Consider the following 24,087-nt stretch of genomic DNA (forward strand, 5'->3'; position numbering starts at 1 on the left):
TATTTTTCAAAATCCAATCTTGGGTTCTAAGGAATTGTTTGCAGCAAGCCTAGATAGGTTTCCATGCCTATTCATCCCCTGGCTTATTTGATGAGCTTGCCAGCAGGAAGGATTTTAATTCCTTTTTATCCCAAACTATTTTTTTCCACAGCTGTGATATGAAATGGTCCTGCCAAATAATTTAGGCTCGAAATCTGACCTATATTGAATAGTATAAGATGCTGAATGCGTTCTTGGGATTTTAAGGGCAGAGTTTGTATTTCACTGTAGGATTTTTAATGGAAGCCTACAAGAAAACATTGTCTTACATCTCCTATCTTAATCCTATTATTATTATTATTATTATTATTATTATATGTTACTAATACTATAAGAGGTGTTGATGGCCCACTTGCAACAATGTACAAAAAACGATCTTATGAAACAGGCATATGAAAAGACATAGAACCCGTATGTGTTTTATAGGACAGTTTCAAAACCTATCTTTTACTCAGTGTCCATGTTTCAGGCCATGTCATCAGACATCGGTTGGATTGTTGGTGTAGACTGCAGGCAATATTAAGAGCTGCCACGTGGCTTCTTTAAGCCTATTTGGCAAAAGCATTCACCACTCTAAAGGTCCAGCATTGCAAATACAGTAACTGCAACTTTCAGTGGTAAACATCTCAAACGGCAGGTTTGGTCTGTACTTTAAAATATGTACTGTGTGGGCAAAATCCTGCTTGGGAGCACAAGCTGCTTCAGGGCATGAGAGGTGGGAAGCATGGGAAGGCTTCATTTCGGTTTCGGAGGAACACAGAGGCCACCAGCACCCACACACTGCTGTTCTCAGCTCCGGAGGCTCCATCGCGCCCAGCACAGCTCCCAAACATCCCCTTCCAGCGGCACGGACATTGCCAGCACACATCACCCCGAGGAAAGGCAAGGGCAGAGCATCATCCCGGGATGTGACAGACATGGTTCGAGTGCCGGAGGGGAATGTTCATCCCGCGCAGCACAAACACACCAGTCCGGGAAGAAACGTGTGGCGCAGAGATGCCTTGAGTCACTTTGCGGAGATAAATACCGAGTTTATGTCCTCCCAGCCCCGGCTCTGCCTTGCCCATATACGGCCCAGCATCAGCACTGCCTTGGCTTTGCCTCAGGAGCTGGAAGAGCGCGGATCCATCGCTCCGCCCGGCCCTGGGGGCTGCCTGGGGGTGACTCGGGGTCTGCGCCCGGGGCCGGCGGGCTGGGTCCGCCTCAGCGCGGCCAGCCTCGGGCTGGGCTCCGAGCCCGCTGCCACGGAGCAAGAGCATCCTCACCCGCTCCGACAGCAGCGCTTGGCGGGCTCAGCGCCCGCGATGGGTCCAGCAGATGTGTCCTGCAGGAAGGCCAGGACCTCCTGGGAACAGGCGGCCAGCGGCGCTGCTGATGGCTGGGTGGGGACACGAGCGGAGGAGAAGTTTTTTGAAAGTAGCACAAAGGGACACGGTGGGTGGCCGTGCGGGGACACGGTGGGGGATTGCATGGGGGCACGGTGGGCTCGCGGCTGCGGCAGGGAAGCCGCGGAGCGAGGAAAGGGAAAGGCCGGGCAGGGCCGGGGGCGCGGGGCCGGGCCCGTCCCGCGGGGCTCCGGCGCTGCCCCCGCCGGCGGCGCCGGGACCCGGCACGGCCCCGCGGCCGGGGGGCGGGGCCTCGCGCGGGCAGCCAATGGCCGCGGGGCCGCCGCCGGGCTCATTTGCATTCGGGCGCGACGCAGCCAATGGGCGCGCGAGCCGCCGGCCGCGCTGCGTTCCAGCCGCCCCGCCCGGGCGGCCGCGGCTCATTCGGAGAATGGCTGCGGCCACGGCGTGCGGCTCCCCGCCTCCCCGCCCGCCCCGCGAGCAGCCGCCGCCGCGCAAGCGGGGCGACTCCCGGCGGCGGCAGGCCGCCCTCTTCTTCCTCAACAACATCTCCCTGGACGGGCGGCCGCCCTGCCCGCCCGCCGAGAAGCCGCCGCTGCCCGCCGGCCCGGGCGACGGGGAAGAGGCGGCGGCGGAGCCGGCCGGAGCCCCCCCGCGCCTGCTGCCCCCGCCGCCCGTATGCCAGCCGCCGCCCGCCCTGCTCCTGCCCGGCGTGCCCGCGCTCGCCGCCGCCGGAGCCAAGGGGGATGCGGACCCCGCCCGCGGGGGCATCTTCCTGCCGCAGCTGCTGCTGGGCGGCCCGCTGTGCCCGCCGCCCCCGGCGCCGCCCGCCCTGCCGGGGATGCTGGCGGCCCCCAAGCCGGGCGCCCCGGGGCTGCTGAGCCCCACGCAGAGCGCGGCGGGCGGCGGCTTCGCTCTGGAGGCGCAGCGGCAGAGGTGAGTGAGGGGCCGGGGCTCGCCGGGCCAGCCCACACCCGCCGCCCCCGCCGCGCTGACCCGCGGGCCGTGGGAAGCGCCGGGACCCCCCGCGGGCCTGGGAAGAGCCGGACTTTCCCAGGGCCCTCGGCCGGCCGGCGGCTCCGGGAGGGGAGCGGGCCATGGGAAACGGGCGCCCCCGGGGACAGCGGCCGCGGGAGGCGGCGCCGGCCCCGCTGTAGCCCCGGGAGGAAGCACCTGCCCCGGCGGCCCGGCCCGGGAGCGCTGCCCGGCCCCGCTGCCGCCGCCTCGGCAACGCCGCTCGGGCCCGGGGACGCGGAGGATGCCCCGGGCGGCGCAGCGGCGGATGAGGGGGATCTGCGGAGGGGATCTCTCGCTGAGGCTCTGGCTGCAGGTCTGCGGTACCCTGAACCCTGCCTTCTGCTTTTCCCTAGCCCGGTTTCTGCGTTTCTCTGTTTCCAGATGGAGCTGGCAGGGTCTCTGTTAGGCAGAGCGCTTCCTCCGCTGCTGGTGTCGTGCCTTCTCCTGCTCTTGTGCTGCTTGTCTCTGCAACTGTGTATTAATGAATGCTTGTGCACAGGGGACTTGGAGTCAGCCTCGGGGGAGGATGCTCTGGCCTTCAGAGCAGGATTACCATTGCGTTTCCAAGGGACTTCTGTCAGGCTGAAAATGTTGCTTTTCCGATCGACTGGAAGGCAGGCTCTTGCTCAGATCTTGGGGATTTGAGCTCTGAAAGAACTCTTTTCAGGCCGTTTCTTGCATAAACAGCTCTGTAAAGTGAGCTGGCCCTCTGAGCCTGCAGATAGGCAGCAGTATCAAAGGCTTTAAGTCTCTGTGGTCTTTACAGTAGCTTCGAGAGCTTTGTCAGTGAGCTGAAATAGAGATGTTGTCGGTGCTTTAAAGCTGGAGAGTTTGCTAATGCAGTATCCCTTTTCAGTGTGCATCTCACAGTGGAGGTGCCCTGTGTATCCCCAGCTTGGGGGTTCAGATGAATTTGAAGAGAAGTAGCTGTTTGTCAGTAATGTGAGGGGGTCCTCATGCGCTGTCCCTCCTGGGGTGTTTTCCTCTTGAAACGTTATTGCTTTTCTTGTCATGGAAGGGCCCTTTCCCTCCTTGTTTGTTGGAGAAATGGGAGCTGTGGCTGCCAGCTGGGTGCCCTGTATTGTGCAGTTGTGTGCCGCTTGTTGAGCAGGAAAGCCTGGAGTGAGGGTGTTGCTGTGGAACAGTTCCTACCCAGCACTCCTGGTCCACAAAAGCCAGCACAGGAGGTGCTGTGTGGTTTAATTTCATTGCTTTTATATTGTAGGCGAAGCTCTTGAGGGCAAGTTTTGTATCAAGAGTTTCAAAGCATAGTTGCCTTTGTGGATGTGGCTTTCGTTGTGCCTGTGCATGCAGAGTTCTGGAGAGATGATCCTTCCCCTTCCCATGACAAGTCACTAAGAAAATATTCCTAAGATCTTCCCATTCGATATCATTCCTGCCTCTTTCTTTGGCATCAGGTTTGAGCTGTTCCACTACAGTAATTCTAATCAATCTGGCTGAAAAGAATGATGAATCAGAAAGAAAAGGTAGAGAGAAGTGCAAGAGGCAATCAAGGGAATCAAAAGGCTTCTGTCTGAGTAATGACAAAATAAAGCATGGAAGATCTGGCTGGATATATTGTATTGATCAGTTTGCATACTACTTTTGAGGGTGATTTGGAGTGGGAGTTCATCTGGTTTTCATCTTGAAAGAAAAAGGGCATCTGCTGAAACCATCAAAAGGGAGATTTACATCTTCACATGGACACACGTCTTCTGACAAAAGGAAGTTTTGTGCTGCCTGTGGAGATGTGTTAGAGCCAGTGTGCCTCATCCCAGTCACACTGGGCACAGGAGTGGCTGAAATGGACCATCCCTCTGTAATGACAATTTCACTGTCAACTCACAGGGTGAGTGACTTACCACCTTATGTTTCACTGGGCAGTTTCATGTCTGTGACAGAATATCTCCCATCCCCACTGAGCAGAGGCATCTCTTGTTGTTGTAAATACGTGAGGAATAATTCAGGGAATTGAAGGAGGAATGTCCTTCAGGACAGTGGTGCTTTTACTCCGTCCCCTTCATGTTGGGTGAGCTGTTTGCAAACTAAGATTCCAAAGTCAGCAATTACAAAATGGATCTTCTTTTATTAGGATTTGGGAATCTGAGAATTGTTTTGCCATACAGCGATGTTGCTATTCCAGATCATGAATGCATCATGCAGAGGTACAGGCGAGTGAAGTTGCTGGAGGGAAGGAGGAAGTGGAATGTGCACTGCCATCCTGGACTTTTCATCCTTGGTATCCACTTCAGGCAGCTGTTCTCTTCAGAGTCCTTTTTGAGTCCCTGTCAAGAGCTGCTTTGAATTTTCCTCAGATGCATGAGGATCACTGGCTGCAGGGTCTCCAGACTCGCTCTGCCTGTGTTCAGTGACCAGTCTTGTGCCATATCTGGGAATTTCATCCTGCTGGGGCTTGCCCCGATCCATGGAGATCTCTATCTCCTATCAGCATCTCTATCTACTGACATTATCATTGGGCAGAGCTTTATTACAAAACTTGACCTTGTTTGACTTGATTGAGAGGTTGCAAGAAGCTGATGAGAGCGGCCAGCGTGGCTCAGGGCAGGGTGTGCCAGCACCTCTGCTCCAGTTGGGGGTTGGTTATTGGTACAGGCAGGATCTGCAGTACAGCCCAGGGAAGGAGACACCTTCAGATTAGCCTGGAGTTCCTCCATAGCTCTCAGGTCCTTTAGGATGGAAACTCAGCAGAGGAGGCACCATCCAAACCTGGATGCTCGGTTTCATTGTGCTGCTGGCTGAGCGTTGCAAATGGAATGACTTTAACCTTCCACTTTCATTTTCCTAAGAAATCTTCTGTTTACAGGATCTTAAGTTACAATGCTGTGTTATACCAGCTTGCCTGATCTGCTTGCCATCCCTCTTCCCTTCTCCTTTTCCATCTTGCTCTGTTCTTTTGTTCTTTCAAAGAACGAGCCTCACAGAAGGCAGTGCAGGGAGGCAGCAAACAGGGAACAAATCGGCATTCACAGATTTTTAATGAATTTCTGCAGCTGGGTCTGAAACTGGCAGAGCTTTCTGAGGAAACACAGATAGCAGAGAGCCCTGGAAATAGCCAGGTTATGAAAGCATGAAAAATGGAAACAACAGCCCTGGATGTCAATGCTTGTTGTGCTTCTGAGGTTTCATTATAGTGTAATGTAAAAGCAGCTGGTTTTGCCATAATTTGCTGCATTTTTCTGGGCCTAAGAATAAACACAGAGACTAAATTATTTGTGACTGATGCTTTAATGTCCTTGGAGTTCAGTGGTCAGGGAGCTGAACTGAGTGTTTGTGATAGCTCAGTCATTTCTGATTTATCAGCAAATTTAGGTCATTTTGAAAGTGGGAGTTTAAACAGTAGTTGATAACAGCAACACTCTGGACCTACTCTGCTTTTGAGTGTTAATTGGATGCCAGATTGCTGACATAGGTGTGATCAGATTAGTTCTGTGGGTGGAACAGCAGAAATGCTTTGTCAGGATTTTTTACTTATGGTGGTTAATATGTTGTTTTATCCTACTGTCAGCTTAGCTGCTGTTGTCACTTAAAGGAATATAAATATTTTTATAAAAACCCCTTTGCTAATAAACAGATGTTGTTGAGATGGATGAAATAAAAAGTTGTAGTCTAAATTTTGAACCTAATTTGGAATAAGCTGGGCACATGGTGCTTTTCAGGAAGCAGTGAGCTCTGTCAAAGATGACAAGCTTTGACCTTTCAGAGGTGAACAGCAGACTGGGATATGCTGCTCGAGGCTGAAAATGAGCATATTCTAAGCCTGAACTTCATTTAAAAGTCAGCTGAAAAGTTAAGGCTGCAGTCTCCTCCCCAGGTTGCTTCAGCAGATTTCTCTCATATTCTTGACTGCAGGTGAATTACATGTGTCCAGTATTAAGTGTTTTATAGCTGCCTGTGGACATTCCCAGCCAGGTTTATTAAGCAGAAGTGAGTTGTATGCCTAGCAGGAAGCTTGGAGATCAGAACATGCAAGTCCTTGTATCCTGTGCACTCCTGTGAATGGGTCTGGGTCAGGCGATCTGTGACACTTCCAACACCGAGGTTATTTGACCTCTTCAATTTAGACAGTCCAGAGCCTTTAAAGTATCTTTGCTCTCCAGGCAGGAGTAGTCTGTGCACAATTAACTGCACTCGCAGCTGATTTTACCTGTGGATGGATTCTGCAGCTTTTCAGAGTGATGCAGGAGGCCTGGCAGTGGGTTTTGGGATGCTGCAGGTTTTGGGATTCCAGCTCAAAGCTCCTTTCTGCAGGAGGTGATGAGGGTGGTCAGTATGATGTTGTCTTGCTTCAAGGACTCCTCATCAGAGAATGAAAACTACCAAATTAAATATAAAAACCAGAATAGCTTAATTTTGGGAATCCCATTCAGACCTCCAGTGAGGAAGTCCTGTAGGAGTGTTACAGTATAGTATATTAAAAGTAATTATTTAGTTATATATAGTATATTAGATATATAGTATATTAAATACTGTGTTCTCCTGTTTTCCATCTGTCAACCAGTTAAAGCTCTGCGGCTGTCAGGCTGAGCGAGCTTGAAGATATTTTTGAGCCTTGTTTTGAAGGTTGTTCTGAAGGTGTCTGGCTCTGTAGTTGGAGTTTTAAAAATGCACAATGAAATTTAGGCTCTTTAATGAGCACAAGGTACTGTTGATAAAGCAGGTGACTGCAGTTGGAGGGTGCTCAGCTAAAGCCACTCAGTCAACCCAGTTCTTCAGACAGAGCCCCAGACTCCTGACCTTTGGTTTACAGCTGTTGTGTATTTAACCAACTGTGATTGGAATTCACCTGGAATTACTGTAACCTGCTGTAAGAGGAATTTACCTATTCCCTGAAAAGGTGTTAAAGGAGGAACCTTCAGCTGGCTCTCTGTTTCACAAGACATACCAAGCCCTTAGAACTCAAAGCTTGCTGCCAGCTGACCCTGCTGCTGAGGCTGTGATCCTGGAGCTCTTCTCCAGGGAATGCTCCTCCTGTGCCAGCTCTTGCTCAGGTGGTGGTACCCAAGTGCACACCTGCCTCAGAGCTGCCTAGCTGGTTCATTTTGGAGTCCCCACAGCATGGGCTGAACTGCTGCAGGTCAGGGCTTCTTGCTCAGCAGCAAGGACAGATTTGCACTTGCTCTGTTGTGGCTGCTGCAATTTAAGCATAAAATTTTGCCCTAGTAAAGCTGCAACCTCTTGACTGTGCATTGAAGGGGATGGCTGATGAAATGGGAAAAAACAGGTGCCCATATAAACACTGTGGGACCTCTCTGAGCTTGCTTTGATTTGGTTTCCTCCAGTCACCAATTTTAATTTTCTCCTTCCCAGTTAAGAGCATCTCTTTCTCTTTTTTTTAATCTTCCTTTTTTTTTTTTTTTTCAGCTTGGGAGTTTATTGTGCTGAAGGCTTTTATTTAGCAAGGCACATGATGAAATGACAGCATCATCTCTCAGTGAAGTGCATGAATATTTCTAGCATAATGCCCACAGTGTCATCAAGGACACACTTTGCATTTCACGTGCCTGTTTTGGTCAGCAGTTCAGTGCTGAGTGAGCAGAGCACAAAGCCCGGGGGCAGCCAGGTTGGTGAGCTATCAACACCTCCAGAAACTGGGAGAAAATTGGAGAAATGCTGGTGGTATTCTGGCCAGCACATCTAGCCTGCTTTGTGAGAAGCAGAAGGGATTTTTAGGAGTGAGCTTTAGGAGAGGGCCGTGGGCACAGCAAACTTCACATCTGGTTTGGTGGTTCTGTTGCAACAGCTGGGCTTTCACAATACTTACTGGAAGGCATTATTTTCTCCTTGCATTGTCTAAACACTCTGAGCACCAAAACAATGTGATTTATGAAACTCAATGAATATAAAGCTCATTCTCTATTAGGCCTTAATCATATGTGGTTGTGAATCAGCAATGAAGTAGCAGCTGCTGTGAAGATTATCTAATTTCTTTCCTTGTTAGTATTTAAAACTCTCCAGGCTTAGTGAGCTTCCCACTTACTCGGCCTCCACCTTCATTCAAATTATACTTCATTTCTCTTCCTTCTCATCTGTTCCACACGCTGTGTGACACATTCTTCCCTTGCATGTGGCTGTGCTGGTGGAGGAGTGCAGGATTTTCTCCTGGCTGTTTGGGACCAGCAGGAAAGCCCCTGGTGCCCTTTCAATTTTGCAGGCAAACCTTGAGTAGGAGCACAAAGCTGAAGGAATTAGGCCTCCTCCTTCATCCTGGGCTGTCACAGAGGGACCTGCTCTGTAGCCTAAAAGTATCTTTCATACTCATGTGGCTGATTTCAGTTTACCCTTTAAAATGAAGATTACTGGATGAATAAGCTAAACTAGCCCTGCTGTGAGACTCCTATTTATTCTCTGGCAGGCTGGTACTTAAATGTCAGGCTCCTGGGATGGGGCCTGCAATCCAAATGCATGTTTGTGGTGCCATAAAACAGTGAGAGCCGACTTTGTGAAGGAGGAGCACTGAGCTGTACACTTACTGTTGGTGATGCAAAGTGTCTTTCTTCTCTGCCTCTCAAGGAACATCTGAGCTGAAACCATCCACCCATGAAAATGGCCTGCTCGGTGCTGGGCTCTTCATGACACAGATCCTTTGTGAAGTCATTTGTTTTACCAAAGACATGGTTTTGATATGATTCAGTGTAAATGCAGTCTCAGGCTTCTTTTGGCTTTAATTACTGATAACTTGTTGCTACCAGTGAGCTGTACTCAATCTGCTTTTGAGCAGGAAACTCATTAGTGTGAGCGCCGAGGGTGGTGAGGCACAGGGCACTGATAGCAGAGCAGGGATGCTCCCACTCACACACTCTGAAATCTCTGAATATCTTCTGGGCTGCAGGAGAAATGGCAGCTGCTAAAAAGTGAGCTTAAATACAGGGAGTAGCTTTCTTAATCCTCCAATGCCTGTATTTTACCTAGTGAAGCCCAAGCACAGTTTATATCTGTTTGTTGTCTTGCCTTAAGGAATGAAAACAATACAGCTTAATGTTTAAAATATGTCTTGGCAAAACAAAGCTGACAGGTATGTATTCCTGTTGTAAACAGGATTTGGGATCTGGATTTCTTGTGCAAATTACCTTTGACAGTTGTTTTTAAGCTAGTGCTTCCAAAAACCAGTAAATGATTTTTTGTCCTTGTTGTATTAATGACTCAGCCTCTTGACAAATGTGATCCTACTGAGGCCTGTAAAGGACATTAGAAAGGGACATCATATTAAAATAAAACTCAAGTGAGAAATAGGAAACCAAATTCTATTAGGCCCTAATTTTCCACAGTAATTAAAAATCCCTGACCTCCCCCATTGCACTCATCTATTGGCAGTACGGATGGCTAAAGAGCAGCAGAGGGTATCAGCCCTGCTGCTAATTTTAGCCCAGTGCCTGGGGTGTGTGCCTGTGTGTGCATGCAGCATCTGCAGGGCCATGGATGCAGCTCCAATAGAAACAAATCCACAGTGCTGGGCCTCTTGGAGGAGGGAGAGCCTTGGCAGCATCTTTGAATGCTCCTATTGCTGGGCTTGGTGATCCTGGAGGTGCTGAGAACAAGAGATCACAGCATAAGGTGAACTTGGGTGGAAACATCTGAATGTTGGTTGAGCTCTGGCTGTGTGGTGGGCTCAGAGTGCAGCCCTGTACCTGAGAGGGATGGGGGTTAATCAGGATGGGGGAGAAATACTTGAGATTTTAGAAGCTTTCAGTTTCACCCTTCAGGAGGCCAGCTGGTCAGTTCACCTGCTGTGGCAGAAATGCAGGAACCAGAAGAGCAAAACAGAGGAGCTTCCAAGTGGCCAAATGCCAGCAGCACCACTGGCCACTGTCAGGTCCAGTACTGGAGGCTAAGGCCCAGCTTTACGGGGTTAAAATGAGATTTGTGCTGTTTGTTGCAGAATCTGTGAGTGCAGAGTGGGGCCATGGGAGTGCCTTAGAGGACTGTCAGTGGCCCAGGAACAGGGGTGGACAAGGCTGGTCTGTGCCTGAAGCCACATCTGACAGCACAGGGCCAGCATCTCTTGCATTCAGTACCTGCTAAAGAACTTGCACACTTCCAACTGCAGCAACATCCCAAAGCTTTATCCTTGTCCTCCTGGGTGTCTGCAGGTAGCCCAGTGCAGGTGGGAGGAGGGAGAAAACTCTTGGCAAGGCAGCAGAAAGGTCAGTGTTGTCTAATCTGGAGCTGTGACTTAACAAGCTTTCTTCTTTGCATTCATAAGACAGGACATGTAGGGATTACCCTTGCTATTCATAGATTGCTCTTAGCTGTGTCCTGTCCTGCTGGGAACACTGAAGAGCTGTGTCACCCTCGGGGCTGGGGATCCCCCTGCTGCTTCCCCAGTGTCCAGTGTGGGACCCTGGCAGGACCAGGACAGCTCTGAAGCTGGAAGCACTTAAACATTGAGTTTGCTCTGTGGGAGATCCATCAGGAAGAATAAAATGCTGCTTTGCTGGGCAGGAGTCAAAATGTAGCTCTGAAGATAATTTGTTGGGTTTTTCTGGGCTTTTTTAAGTGCGTGTTCAGCTGGTCAGGGATTTGGCAGCAGTGTTGGATTGTGTGAGCCTGGGTGTGCACAGGGAGATAAGGAGCCACGGCGTAATCCAGAATTCCTCTACTTGATAGCCCCTTATCTCTGGGCATGGGCTCTGTGTGTTTTTGCTCTTGATCAGTCCCCTCGAGGTTCTGGCTCTGTAAACACAGTTGCTGTTTTTAATGGTTTGGAAGTGTACTGCTTTGGCTTTATTGGCTCCTGAAATAAAAGGCTGGGAAGCACCCAAAAATGAGCTCCTGGTCAGGGACATGCAAGCACCCAAACCCTCTATAGCTTGTCACAGCAATGGCTGGTGCTGGCAAGCAGCCATGTTTGGATTTTCTGTTGGAATTACAGCCTGCTCCATGGAACCCATGAACATTTTAATATTGGGTATTTCAGTTTCAAATTGCCAAGTCACACGTGGGTAAGGCTGCATAACATAGCACATGTAGAGGTGTTGGTATTCTTAGTATTTAGGTTGCTTTCAGCAACAAACACACTATGGAAACCACTTAAAATCCTTTGAATTCCACGGACCCAAGCAAGAAGGGTTATCCTGGGTGAAGCTGCTTAGCACAGCATAGGTGACTTGACATTTTTTTGTCATCCAAGTTAGCAGTCACTGGAGTGACCCAGTGCAGCCTGTTGTGCAAGTGTGAGTTGGCTGCATGAGAAGAGCACTCAAACTAAAGCAAATATCTGTGTGTGTGCATATTTATAAGTGCAGACTGCTCAAAAAGTGTCAAATTTTGGTGCATTCTCCAAGTACTGCACTAGTGATTCTCAGAACATGTTGAGGGTGCTGTGTTGCTGGAAAGTTTTGGATTGGGCCTAGAAATTGTTTCAGGTTCTCTGGATTAGTGAGAATTCTTTACATACACCCCGTTTTGGGATTTGAGGGTGAGTGTCTGGCTCAGCATCAGGGATTCCTCCAAGGTGAAAGCTTCGCTGAAGGCAGAAATTATTTACAAGTGTAGCTAAAAATGAAGTTTCCTGTTGGCAGAGTGGGGATGAGTCATTGTGGTTCTGAGTCAAGGGGTGGGATCTTCCCTTCGCTGCAGCAGGGTTTTACTTCCAGATCTGCTCTCGGTTCAGGTGTTTGCACTCTTGTCCCTGTTACTGAGAAAACAAGGGGGTATTCAGAAGGTGTAACACCCTGGCTGAGTCTCCACCATGGAGTTAGGAGTGAGGATGTAGCCATGGCTCTCCCAGTCCATCCTGTTGCTCACACCAAGCATCCTTTAACAGAACTGTGTGCTTTTTTTGTACCCGTGCCCACTGGCATAAGCTGTGTTTTCCCTCTGCTTGCCATACACGGCGTCTTTCTGTCTCCATCCAGCCAGGTCTCCCCTGGGAGGGGAGGAAGATTGTGAATGTTACCAACTGCATCAGAGCCAGGAGGTTTGCAGTTACTTCCTCATTTCGTGAAGGGTTTTTTATTGAATTTTAGATGCTAGATTAGACTGGAGAGCCATGTAAATGTGAAAGTGTTGAACATTCCTGTGCCATTCTTGCTGAAAAGCAGCAAACCAGTAATAATTTTAAAACTGAAGTGCTGGTGGAGGGTGTTGAAGTTGTGCCAGGAATGTTCTCCAGTTGCACCTTAATGGCAGTGGGTTTGTAGGAGGCAGTCTCTAGCAATACTGAAGGTGTTAGTCCTGTGGGAGTGTTTGCCTCCCTTGTGTTTGCAGAAAGGACACTAATTTTTCATCCTCCTACCTGGTTGAGTTCTGAGCTTTACTTCCTTATGAGAGTGCCTGAACAGTGCAGCTGAGAGTCTGCTCTGCTGCAGCTTGAGCTTTGATTTTTATTTTTTTTTTGCCAGAAGCTGGTCTTGTCAAACCAGAGTTCTCCAACTTCTGTCTTGTGTGCTGCTTCTACACTGACTTCCATGGCAGTGCTGCCCATTACTTGAGTTTCTGTCTCACTTGGGAAGAAAACCTTGGAGCTGAACACACATGGCTTGTGCTAAAAGTGTAGCATAATGCATGCTCAAACAAAGGCAGAAAACATGGACTCTGATAGTTGTAGTGTCAGCTTTTGCTGGTGGAGTGCATTGTTCCTGTAGAAATGGCAGTCAAAGTTGCACAATTCATTTGTAAATCTCTAGCAGCAAAGAAAGACTTGACTTGGACAATAGTAATGCATCTTAGTTTGGCAAAGTCTATTTTTTTTTGCTTGAATGTAATATCCTATTGCTGTTACACTAACTCACGTGAGCCCTACTATTATTCTTGCATCTTCCATTCTGGGACTTCACATGGATGCCAAATACTTTTTGCTTCCTCTAATAACCCTCTCTATTGTTTCTCAGAGAGATCTGTCAGTTTTATTGAGCTGCAGTCACAGACTCACAGTCTGCTGACTCCTGGAGCTGGAGACAGCTGTTCTGAATGGAGAATGCACACAGATGTTTGGTCATCATACAGATGTAGCTGGATCTGAGCTTAAATTGATAGAAAATTATTTATTCCCCTCCCTTGATGGTGGGGTCTTTTTGTAACATTCTTGCCAGACTTTAAATGAGTATTTGGAAGCTTTTTAGGTGTTTAACTTAGAGGTAGGCATTCTTCTGTGTGGCAGATGATGAATGGTCTTGTTGATGAAGTTGGTATAAATATGTATTTCAGGAGTCCTAGAGGGGGAGACAAGTTCTTGGCCTTTTAAGGAATTTTAAACTCTTAGTTAAGCACTCTTGCAACAAAACAAAAATCCAGAAAACCTGCCATGCATCCTAAGAGCTCATAGATCTGTTGCAGTTCATAAACTCGGAGGCCATGAACTAATGCTGTTCACTCTTCGTGGTGTTGTGCATTTTGCAGAAGGCGTTTTATCTCCCAGCGCTGCTCTCTAGACTTTTTAGAAGACATAGTGGAATATGCCAGTGTACGAAGGTACTTGTTTTCAAAAGCAGCATTAACCTCAGCTCGTTGCATGCAGTCCTCTCCTCCCTCCACCCTCTTCCACGCCAATATCTGAGGTCCTGCATGCTACTGCTGCCATCTGATCATACAACTGGCATGAATTTTTCTCAGAACGCTTAAGAGATTTGGCTTTTTTGTTTGTTTTTCTTTTTATCATTGCAGAACCAAGCACATATCTGGGTCTCCAAGACACAAAAGCTTGAAGAAGATGCACTTCATCAAGAACATGAGGCAGTATGACACCAAGAACAGCAGGTAACATGGATTTTGAGGTTCCCCCTGTACTTGTGGGCAGTAGGAAGCAGCCTCCAGTTCCATGCAGAAAGACATTTAATGTCAGTGAGAATTAGAGGATGCCCCTGGGGCCTTGTTAGCTTTATCCAGACTTCTGTCAAAGGTGGTTAGGTGCTCATATCTGCTACATTTGCAGCAATACACTGATGATTCTGCCAGCCTACTCTGAGGAGGTTAAATCATTCTCTCTTCTCTCACTTTTCTTATTTCTCTCACTTTCCTTATCTCTGGCACAGAGAGGTCAGAGCTGAGAATGGAGGAGAAATGGAGAAGCCATTAAGGAGAATGGCTTGGTTTAGCCAAATTCTTGGCTCATGGTTGCTGAACAGAAGACAAAGGGAGGCTGCATTTATGTTTGTTATTAATAGAAGTGTGAGGTTTCATCTAAATGTAGAATATTATCTACATCTTTTCACAATGTTTATGTAAAAATTACATAAATATAGATATATATGTAAGGACTGGGATCTCCTTTGAGGAGCTCCCAAGGTGATGGCAGGTCCTGAACACTGAGGTTTGATAGAGAGCCCCAAGGACCTGCAGGGTCAGTGTTAAACCTCTGCTCTTCTGCTGCTTTCTGAAAATGTTTAATCCATAGCAGTACCTATGACTTGCAGAGCAAGATAAGAGCCTTGTGTTAATATCCCACAAAAAGCTGCTTTGTAACTTCTGGATCTTATTTCATATCCTGATCTTTCCCCATCTGCTTGCAGGATAGTGTTGATCTGTGCTAAACGAACGCTGTGTGTGGCGTTTTCTATCCTGCCTTACGGCGAGGGGCTGCGGATCAGGTGAGCCTCTGCTCTGTGAGATGTCTGCTCTGTTGTTTCAAAAGATCTCCTGGAATGAGTGTGCTTGGTGTAGGTCTCCTGTTCTGAAGCAAGTGAGCCTATTTAACCTGCCATTCATGTGTAAGGACAAGAGCTTGCTGTCAGAGCAGTAAAACCAGATACTGCCACAGTAACAGTGTTCATTCCAATTCCAAGAGAAAAATACTGGAAAAAGCAGACTTTTCTTCCAGTGTTTATTCACATTTTAAAGAACTCCAGTCCTGTGAAATCTCTGAAATCAGCTTTGAACAGATAATGTGATTGGCTGCTGTGTAGGTTTTCTATACTCCTAAAGTGGTCAGAAATCAACTGTCTTTAGAGCCACAAACATTGATATCAGCAAAAAAGCACAGGGAGTGTCAGGGAAGGGTGCTGTTGCCTTCAGTGGAAATTCTTAAGGTTTTATAGTGAATTTACACCTAAACAAGTTACAGACACTCTTCTGTTTCTGTTTTAAACCATGAATATCACTATTTGCAACCTAAGAACAGCAGAAACAGCTTGGACTGATTCACACTGCTTTTACAAACTGTTTGGACTACATTTTTGTTTACAGCTTTTGTTTTCATTTATGAGAAACAAAACTCGCAAACTGGATTTCCCTGCGTCTTTCTTCAGTCCCTTGTGAAGTTTAAGTCCATTCTGTGAAGGTCTGTTATCTACAAATACACCATACAAAACACTAATTCTGTTCTGGCAAAACAATTGTGTTGTCACTTCTGTCCTGTCCGTAACTTATGGACAAAGGAAACGGATGCTTAGTGGTGGGAATTGTATTGTATGCAAATACATGCCATAAAAATAGTTGATGGGAAAATATTCTCCCACATAATAGAAAATCAGCAAGGTCACTGGAGCTATTTCAGAGCAGTTCTGAGCACTGTGCTGTTCTGCTTGCAAGCTGGCAAGGCAGTTCTTCACTTGAAAACTGGATTTTGTATTGGAATATTGGTGACAAAGCCACGTGCTGCCATCGCTGACACAGAGATCTGCAGCTTCATTCTGAACTTGAGCTTGTGTGCACAGGGGTTGCAAATTTGCTCTTGAAAGGCAGGTTTCTGATCCTGGGAAACAAGTAATGTAAATCAAGTTTGCTGTTATGTGTTTGAGCATTAGAGGGTTGGGAATGGTCTTGTGCAGAAAGATCGTATTAAAAACAATTTACCTTCAATAGGTAGATTGGTAGATTTGTGTTATACTGAAATGAAATCTGATTCTTTGGTTAATGAGCATCTCCACTTTTTGAAAAGAGTAATTAAAAACTAATGCTCTCCTGGAGGTGGCATTGAGGGGTTGGCTTGTTTCCACGCAGGAGAGCTCTGACCTGGTGGTGTTGGCTGGTGTTTACCATGGGAAGCTGGGCTTGCATTTTGTGTAATAGTGCTCTTTCTTACCTGCATTTAGTGATCTGAAAATGGAGGGACAGAAACAGCGACATCCTTCTGGGGGAGTTTCAGTATCTACTGAGATGGTGCTTGGACTGGAAGGAGTAGAGCTGGGTGCTGATGGCAAGGTAAGGACATTTATTTTTTCATCCCAGGGCCATTTCATGCTGGGACAAATCAATTTATGAAGTGCTTTGCTGTCCATTATGTGAGAGCTGTGGCTTTTCAGAGCAGTGGAAGCTTTAGACCCATAGTTTGAAATTGTGGCTTGCAATAATGCTTCTTCTGAAGAGGCTGATGAAGCTTGTGATCACTTCTGCCTCTGTTTCTGCAGAATTGAGTTGGCTTTGCTATCTGAGGAAGCATGTGAGTGAAGTTTGATAGAAATATGGATGAAATTCATGCTGATTTAGTTAAATTTATAATGCCAGAATTTTACTTGTGATTCCTGCCTTTTCTTTGCCATCACACCAAATCTTCTACACCACTTCATTTTAAAATTGTGGAAACAAGGCACTCCTCATCCAACTTTTCCCTTCCTCCTGTCTAAGAGTTCCAAGCTCCCCACTCCCAAATCTAGACTCTAGGGGACTCTCATTTGGAAAATCCTAGGTGTCTGGAAGTAAGCTTTTCAATAAATTTCCCCCCATAACCACTACAACTTTCTCTTCTTTCAGGTTGTGTCCTATGCAAAATTCTTGTACCCGACCAACGCTCTGGTTGTTCGCAAAGCCGACGCCTACGGTGCTGCTCCCCCCTGTCGAGCCAGTGCTCCCCGGAGTCTTCCTGGATCAAGATACAAACCTGTGACAGCAAAAACAATACCAGCAGGGACAGACATTGGTAAGGACAGCAGCCAGCTCTGTCATCACTGGTGCACGCAGCAGAAAAGGCAGAGATTTGTCTGAGACAACTGCAGGTGCTCGGTGTGTTGTTGGGATGGAGGTGCTGCAGCTCGTTAGTGCAGTGCAAATGATGAGCCTTAGCACTGAGGCTTCCACAAACTCCTTACATCCTCCATATATCTGGCCTAGTTCTGTTTATGCCATTCAAGAGGCACAAAGCTTTTCCTTGGGAATGTAGAGTTTTATATTTATCACCAAGAAACATCTGGTGAACGTAGACCCAGGTGGTTCTTCTTGCCTTCTAGCACAGTAACAAGCCAGAGTTTGTGCCAAGAATCCCTTCTCTTGTGTAAAAGAGCAAACCTGACAACAACTCTGCTGTCTGTTAGACTACAGGCAAAATAATTCAGTCTTGGGCAGTTGTTGTCTGGGTATATTTGTACATGCAAACTCAGTTTGTACTAAATCTAAAATGGTGTGTCAGGCATGGTGTGTGTGTGGTGGAGAAGGAGTTTGTTTAATGTGTTGTGGTTTATTTAATTGTTCCAATTTGTGACTGGTGCATTTATGAAATGCAAGCATGTGCCTGTAGCTGCAATTTGCCTGTACTGTGAGATCTGCCAACACTTAATGTTTGCTATTTGAAAACTTTTTCTTAAGGAGGAAACAGGGAATTTGAAGCACTTTTTCTGGTGACCCAATGTGCTTTCCTCATTCCCTCAGGAAGTGAAGCTGGAGAAGCTGCAGAGTATGATCCAAATCTTCTGGATGATCCTCAGTGGCCCTGTGGAAAACATAAACGTGTTCTCATCTTTGCCTCCTACATGGTGAGTGACTGGCATACCTGAAGGAGGAGAGACTCCTTGACAGATCCTCCTGTAAAAAGTTTTTTTGAGGAAGAAAAATTCCTCTAGGAAGAAAAAGTGTTTTTTTCTGATAATTGATTAGGAAAAATACAAACAGTTGAGTTTGTACAGTGAGTTTGTCAAAGGCCAACCTGACACCTGTCTTCATGTTGTTGTTTATTTCTTGTAACCATTTGTTTACTGTTCTTTTAAAGACCTTGTCTATAGTTGGGATTCAACTCTGGGATATTTCAGAAATGTTACATTGCGAATAATAAAACTCAAGTTTGCATTAGTGTTTTTGGAAGAGTTGTTGGCTGTCAGTCCTGTTCACAAGACAAATGATAAATTTTGCTTCTTGCATTTCAGACTACAGTCATAGAGTATGTGAAACCCTCAGACCTTAAAAAGGATATGAATGAAACCTTTAGAGAGAAGTTTCCTCATATCAAGTTGACACTGAGCAAAATTAGGAGGTAAGAAATAAGCCTTGAATAACAAGGACATCATCCACACTGTCTGAGGCTGCACTTGTATGCAGCAAATACTAAATCTATTAATAGCATATATGATTAAACACTAATCTCCTGTTGTCAGTTGAGCTGACTTGTAGGATGACAGCCCCGTGCTGGAATCTTCAGGATGCTGAGAAAGGGTAACAGTTGGTTTTCAAAGTTCCACCTCAAGGGTTTTGTTTCACCAACTGTGGTGTACTAACACTAGGAGCCAATTAACAGTGGAGTAGCGTTAGCTTTGAAACAAACACTTGTAACCTGATTGCTTGGCTGCACTGCAATCCCACTCCAACTGGATTGGCTTTCTGGGCCCGCTGGCTATTTTTGCCTTTCAATTACCAGACTCAGTGATGACCACAGACTTTAACAAGATTGTAGGATAAAGAGTGTTAGATCTGGAAAGACTTGGTAAAGAAAAGCTTTTGGTGGAGGCCACACAGAATTTCTCACACTTGAGTAAATGCATCTGGTTGCTTCTCACCAAGATGCACTGTTGCACCTTCAGAGAGCTGTAATCTTGCTGGTGTTACAGGGAGATTAATGCAATCAGAGCCTGTTGAAATAGCCAGCTTGAACACGATTCTGCTGAGTCACCAGGACCGGGTGCAGCTCAGCTCCAGGGGAAGGTTTGCTTGGGCAGTCTGTTCTGCCTGAGTCCTGCATGTTCCTCTGCAGCAGTTCAGAGCAGTGTGTTCCTGCAGGGATCATGCAGCTGCAGTGTGGATGGCAGCTCTGGGAGGAGCCATCCACCTCCAAGCCTGCTAGATGCTGAGCTGAAGGGCTGGCTGTGTGGGGAGTGTGGCAAGCAGGCTGCCTTCCCCTCACACCTGGCTCTTACACAAGGTGTCTACTCGACAGGTCTCTGTGCAGCAGCTGCTGTTATTGCAGGGCTCTGCTGTGGTTTTCTGTAGGTCAGAGTGCTTCACTCTTACAACATGAATCACAAAGCAGTTTGGGAACCCAGAAGAAATCCAGAAATCCTACAGCAATAGCCTGTGTGCCAGTGAGGCAGCTAAGCTCTGGTCTTCATGGGCACATGAGGAATTGTTCTACCACAGTGGATGTTGTCAGCCAGGTGAATTAGTGTTTTGGAAGAGTGAAATCAGTTTGTGCATCAGCACCAGCTGGGTTTTTCCACTCTAGCAGAACTTGTCATGGTTTTCCAAATAGGAATCTTGCCCATATGGTCCTCTGAGCTGCTGTGCTGCAGTATTTCTACAGCATTTAATAAAATCTGTCATGTCTGGGGGGGTGTCTTTTCTCCTATTCCCAGTTTAAAGAGAGAGATGAGAAACCTGAGTGAGGAATGCAGTCTGGAGCCCGTGACTGTCTCCATGGCTTACGTTTACTTTGAGAAGCTCGTCCTCCAAGGCAAACTCAACAAACAGAACCGCAAACTGTGCGCTGGTGCTTGTGTTCTGCTCGCAGCCAAGATCAGCAGTGACCTCAGGAAACATGAAGTGAAACACCTAATAGATGTAAGTGCTATGAGCCTTGTTCCAGCTGCTGTCAGAGCCTCCTCCCCAGCTCACAGGCAGAGATTAAATGCAAGGTTTTCAGTGGCACATGCTAGCATGGAAGACCAGCTCTTCCAGGCAGTTTTATGTCTCATTAGGGCTCTTCCTTGCTTTGTTTTTTAATACATTAAAACTATCTGCCTGGTGCAGGCTAGTGTCTTACTGATCCTCCAGTAAAGTTATTTTTGCACTTGTATATGTTTGCCAGAGAAGCAGTAACAGTTGTGTGGGTGTCACAGCTGAGCTGATAAGCTGGTTTTGGTTCTGAAAATAAGCTCAGGCTGTGCATCAAAGACTTAATCTAACAATGCCTTGAAACCACCTGGATTAACTGATTCTTTCTCCCCTCCTTTTTGTTTTGTTACCACTGTGACAGAAACTAGAAGAGAGATTCAGATTCAACAGAAGGGATCTCATTGGTTTTGAATTCACCGTCCTCGTGGCTTTGGAACTGGCTCTGTATCTCCCTGAAAACCAAGTTTTACCTCACTACAGACGGCTCACACAACAGTCTTAACCAAAGCTCCATCCCAGCTGGCATCCAGCTGTGCTGGGATCCCACCCCAGGATGCTGCCTGTGGAGGTGCCACTGGCTCCAGCTCGTTGGGAAGGCTGCAGGGTGATGGGAACTGTGAGGTCTGTGACACAGATGCCAAATCTGGGGCATGGTACGAGAAGAGTTACTGAACTTTTGTTTTCTTTTGGACATTTAAAGCACAAATATTCACCAGTCAGCTGTCATGGCTGCTTATTATTCTTATTTATCTTCCTGGTTTTACTAAAACTGTTCTTCCCTATGAAGAATACTATGGTATTGGTTCTTTTGTTTTGTTTTGTTTTAAGCCTTTATTGTATTCCTTGAAACTGAAGGAACATCACTTCCATTCCAGTGCACCATAAAATTCAGATGTTTCTAAGAGCCTTCTCACATTTTTACATTAATGAAATGCATACTTTATTTTTTTAAAGATGTGCCTAAAACTGGCTGGTCTGGTACCAGTGCTTTTTAAGTTAGTTCTGTTATTTAGTGGGGAATCCTGAATTTGTATAGCCGTTTATTCTTTACCTGCATTGGCCTTGCATACAAGGAAAACAATTCCAGTATATCTGCACTAATAATATACAGGGCATCTATTCTATGATCTATAAGTAGCAAGACTGAAATTACTCCATTTCAATTTATTTACTATAAATAACTTTAAAATATACATTTTGCTTTAGAAGGAAAATTGGTTTGAAAACCTGTCATGAAGTACCACACATTGAGTGAGGTAGCTGGGAAGTGATTGCCGTCCTGATTCACTCTTGAGTGGAAGATGAGCACTTGACTAAGAGCAATTTGCTGTCAAATGTGTAATTTAGGGGTTTTATTTGTTTCTCTCTGTTCTGTAGCCTGAAATAAGCACCTTTTTTAGGATTGACTGTATTTTAGATGGTCTTATCTGAGCAAATATGAAGCCAGTAGAGTTACTGCTGCCAACCGAGGCCAATGAAACAAAGCATGCTCGGTATTTAAAATGCTACTTTTTTTACTCTCTGTTCTTCCAAGCGTTGCATCACTGTGATGGTCCTCATAAAACTGGCATTTCTTGCACATCTGAGCAGCCACTACTGGCTGGTGCCCAGCAGCTCTCTAGTGCATACACAGAGCTCAAATAACTTCTCTTCCTGTTGGCTCATTCCTTCCTTTATTTTTACAGTATCCAGGTTGGGAATGAATTCTTGATTATCCGTGGAACCTTCTGTGGTATTGGCTCATGGGTTCATTTTCTGAAGCAATATTATGATACAAGTTACTGGGTCCCTTTGCAAGGAACAAAACTGATACTTGGTTATTCCAGCTGAGGAAGTTGTAATTGAGGTTTGACTCATAAACTGCCAGACCTCATGCTGAGGTCAGGGACTTGCTATCCAACATGTAAGTAATGTAAATTCCTGTTCCTTGTATTAAATATTGGTGGTAGCCAAAACCAAAGCTGAATCCTTGCTCTTCAGCTGTGTTTTGTCTGAAGCTAATTTGGCTTCATTAGAATTGCAGCAACCTTTACTGGAGCCCCTTCCTCTCAGAGTGGGGCTCAAAGTGTATTTTTCATATATAATAATTACAGTGACTATCAAACTTTTTGTAACTGTGTTCAGCTGTATGTAGCTTCAAATTATTTGTGTGAAATTTAATATGCTTGTGATTTCTCTTAACACAGAAGGACTTTCCAGTCTCCAGAAGTGAGATGTAGCTAATAGTTTAGACAATAAGCTTGCCAGATATCTTCCAGAATGTTTTAAAAAATTGCCTACTAGTTAAACTTTCTACTGAATATAACTGTCCTTGCATGCAGAAATAGTGATGTACTAAACATCTAGTGTGTAATGAGCCTCCAATTAGCAAACAGTGGTGCAGACAGCTCAGGTGGTCCACCACTTCCCAAGGCATTGTGGAGGGGCCAGAGGTACAACAGAGCAAAGAAATTTCTCACAGAACAGCTTGATTAGTATGAATGAGATCTGAAGGTGTCTTTCTCTGGGAACTTCTTTATTTAGTGTATAAAGAGTTTTCTGTAACAAAGTTAACTTTCCTTTCTCACCATCCAAGGAACAAAAGGCACTTTGGTTTGCAACACTTTGCAGTCTGTATTCAGTGGAAGTTTGTCTAGTTCAGGTGGCCATTTGGGCTGTAATTACACTCCCAGAATCCGTGGGTTTACGTCATAAAACCGGCAAGCTTTTGTTTCCTTCCAGGAGAACAAATTGGGATAAAGGAGCATTAAATTACAGAAAGCTGAATGTTGTCTGATAGTTATTGTAGCCCTTGGCTTGGGCACACACTCGAGCTGGGAAGCCAGGGGTGATGCAGGGCAGTGCCAGCCTTGCGTGGCAGAGCTTGGGGTGGTGCTGCCAGAGCCTGGGGCTTGTGCAGGAGCATGTGTGTGTGCAGGGACAGCCAGGGATGATGCGGGGACAGCCAGGGATGATGCGGGGACAGCCAGGGATGATGCAGGGACAGCCAGGGATGATGCAGGGACAGCCAGCCCAGCCCTCCTGCAGGATCCTCCCGCAGCTCCCCCTGCTCTCCCCGCCGGGTTTGCCCTTCCCAGCTCGCCCTCCTGTGCGGGAATCTCTCTCTTTTCACCTAAAAGCTGCCACCATGTGGCAAAGCACTCTCAGTACCGTGTGTGTTCAAACTCGGCGCGGGACCCGGAGCCGGAGCCAGAGCTGTTCACGTCTGCACAGCCGAACTCCTCTTGCTCTGAAGGTTTACACCACAGCAGGGTCTGTGCTTTGTGAAGGTGCTGCTGGGGTGGCTCAGCACGGAGAACTCTCTTGAGAAGAGCCTGTACATTTTCCTGTAAACAAAAACTCTTCTAGTTTTGTCATATTCCATTATTTAAAAGTCTCAGTTGTAGCCTGTTTGTTTTGAGGTTTTTTTTTTGTTCGTTTTTTCTTCTGTGAAATTAAGATGCTGTGAAATAAAACCTGTTTTGGTACCTGGTTTGTAACCAAATGTCTCGTTTTGGATAAGAGAATGGGGGGTGTTGGAAGGGCTGTCTGGAGATCATCCCCTGTGCCCCCGCTGCTGAGGCAGGTCACCTGCAGCAGGTGACACCGAGTGTGCAGGTGCGGTTGAAATGTCCCCAGAGACAGACTGCCCATGTCCTGGGCAGCTGTAACAGTGATCTGCCACCCCTAATGGAAAATTATTCATCAAGTTCAGGTGGGATTTTTTTTGGTTTTGTTTATGGCCATTTCTCCTTGGCACCGCTACAAAGGCAACATTTTCTGCCAGCCCTTGGAGGTATCTGTACAGATTGAGGGGCTCCCCTCTCAGACCCAGCTCCTCCAGAGCCCTGGTGCTCGCTGGGAGGAGCTCGGAACGCTCTCTTGGTTTCCGTGAGGGCTCGGGCTGCTCTGCTCACAATCCCGGGCGGGCACCCCTGGACGTACCCCCCTGCCGAGGGAGCGGCACCTGCCGTCCGGAACGGCACCGAGAGGCCCGCTC

The 24,087-nt window shown here is 46.9% G+C and overlaps 1 protein-coding gene and 1 long non-coding RNA gene across 3 annotated transcripts; one reads left to right on the forward strand and one right to left on the reverse strand.

The window, feature by feature from the left end:
• The first annotated feature begins 1,781 nt into the window (after positions 1-1,781).
• On the forward strand, positions 1,782-23,261 carry CABLES2 (Cdk5 and Abl enzyme substrate 2). Of its 2 annotated transcripts, XM_064391264.1 has the most exons (10): positions 1,782-2,321; positions 13,761-13,832; positions 14,025-14,117; positions 14,870-14,947; positions 16,391-16,499; positions 17,049-17,214; positions 17,940-18,043; positions 18,431-18,537; positions 19,850-20,054; positions 20,470-23,261. In XM_064391264.1, exons 1-10 carry the CDS (start codon positions 1,816-1,818, stop codon positions 20,608-20,610), a joined length of 1,581 nt encoding a protein of 526 aa, XP_064247334.1. In that variant the 5' UTR covers positions 1,782-1,815; the 3' UTR covers positions 20,611-23,261. The 2 variants fall into 2 exon arrangements, with proteins under 2 accessions (XP_064247334.1, XP_064247335.1); XM_064391265.1 differs by lacking the exon at positions 13,761-13,832.
• LOC135281926 (uncharacterized) lies at positions 21,472-24,015 on the reverse strand. The gene is made up of 2 exons (XR_010348330.1): positions 23,259-24,015; positions 21,472-22,822 (listed from the first exon to the last, which is right to left on the reverse strand). It is a non-coding gene; the product is annotated as an uncharacterized LOC135281926 (long non-coding RNA).
• Positions 24,016-24,087: the final 72 nt, after the last annotated feature.

Source organism: Passer domesticus, chromosome 16, assembly GCF_036417665.1.
Source record: "Passer domesticus isolate bPasDom1 chromosome 16, bPasDom1.hap1, whole genome shotgun sequence".
NCBI classification, from domain to species: domain Eukaryota; kingdom Metazoa; phylum Chordata; class Aves; order Passeriformes; family Passeridae; genus Passer; species Passer domesticus.

Coding starts and splice junctions, on each gene's coding strand:
- CABLES2 (XM_064391264.1), top strand. CDS start 1,816: ATGGCTGCGGCCACGGCGTGCGGCTCCCCGCCTCCCCGCCCGCCCCGC. Junction 16,500..17,048: donor AGCTGGGTGCTGATGGCAAG/GTAAGGACATTT, acceptor CTCTTCTTTCAG/GTTGTGTCCTATGCAAAATT. Junction 20,055..20,469: donor AAGTGAAACACCTAATAGAT/GTAAGTGCTATG, acceptor CCACTGTGACAG/AAACTAGAAGAGAGATTCAG.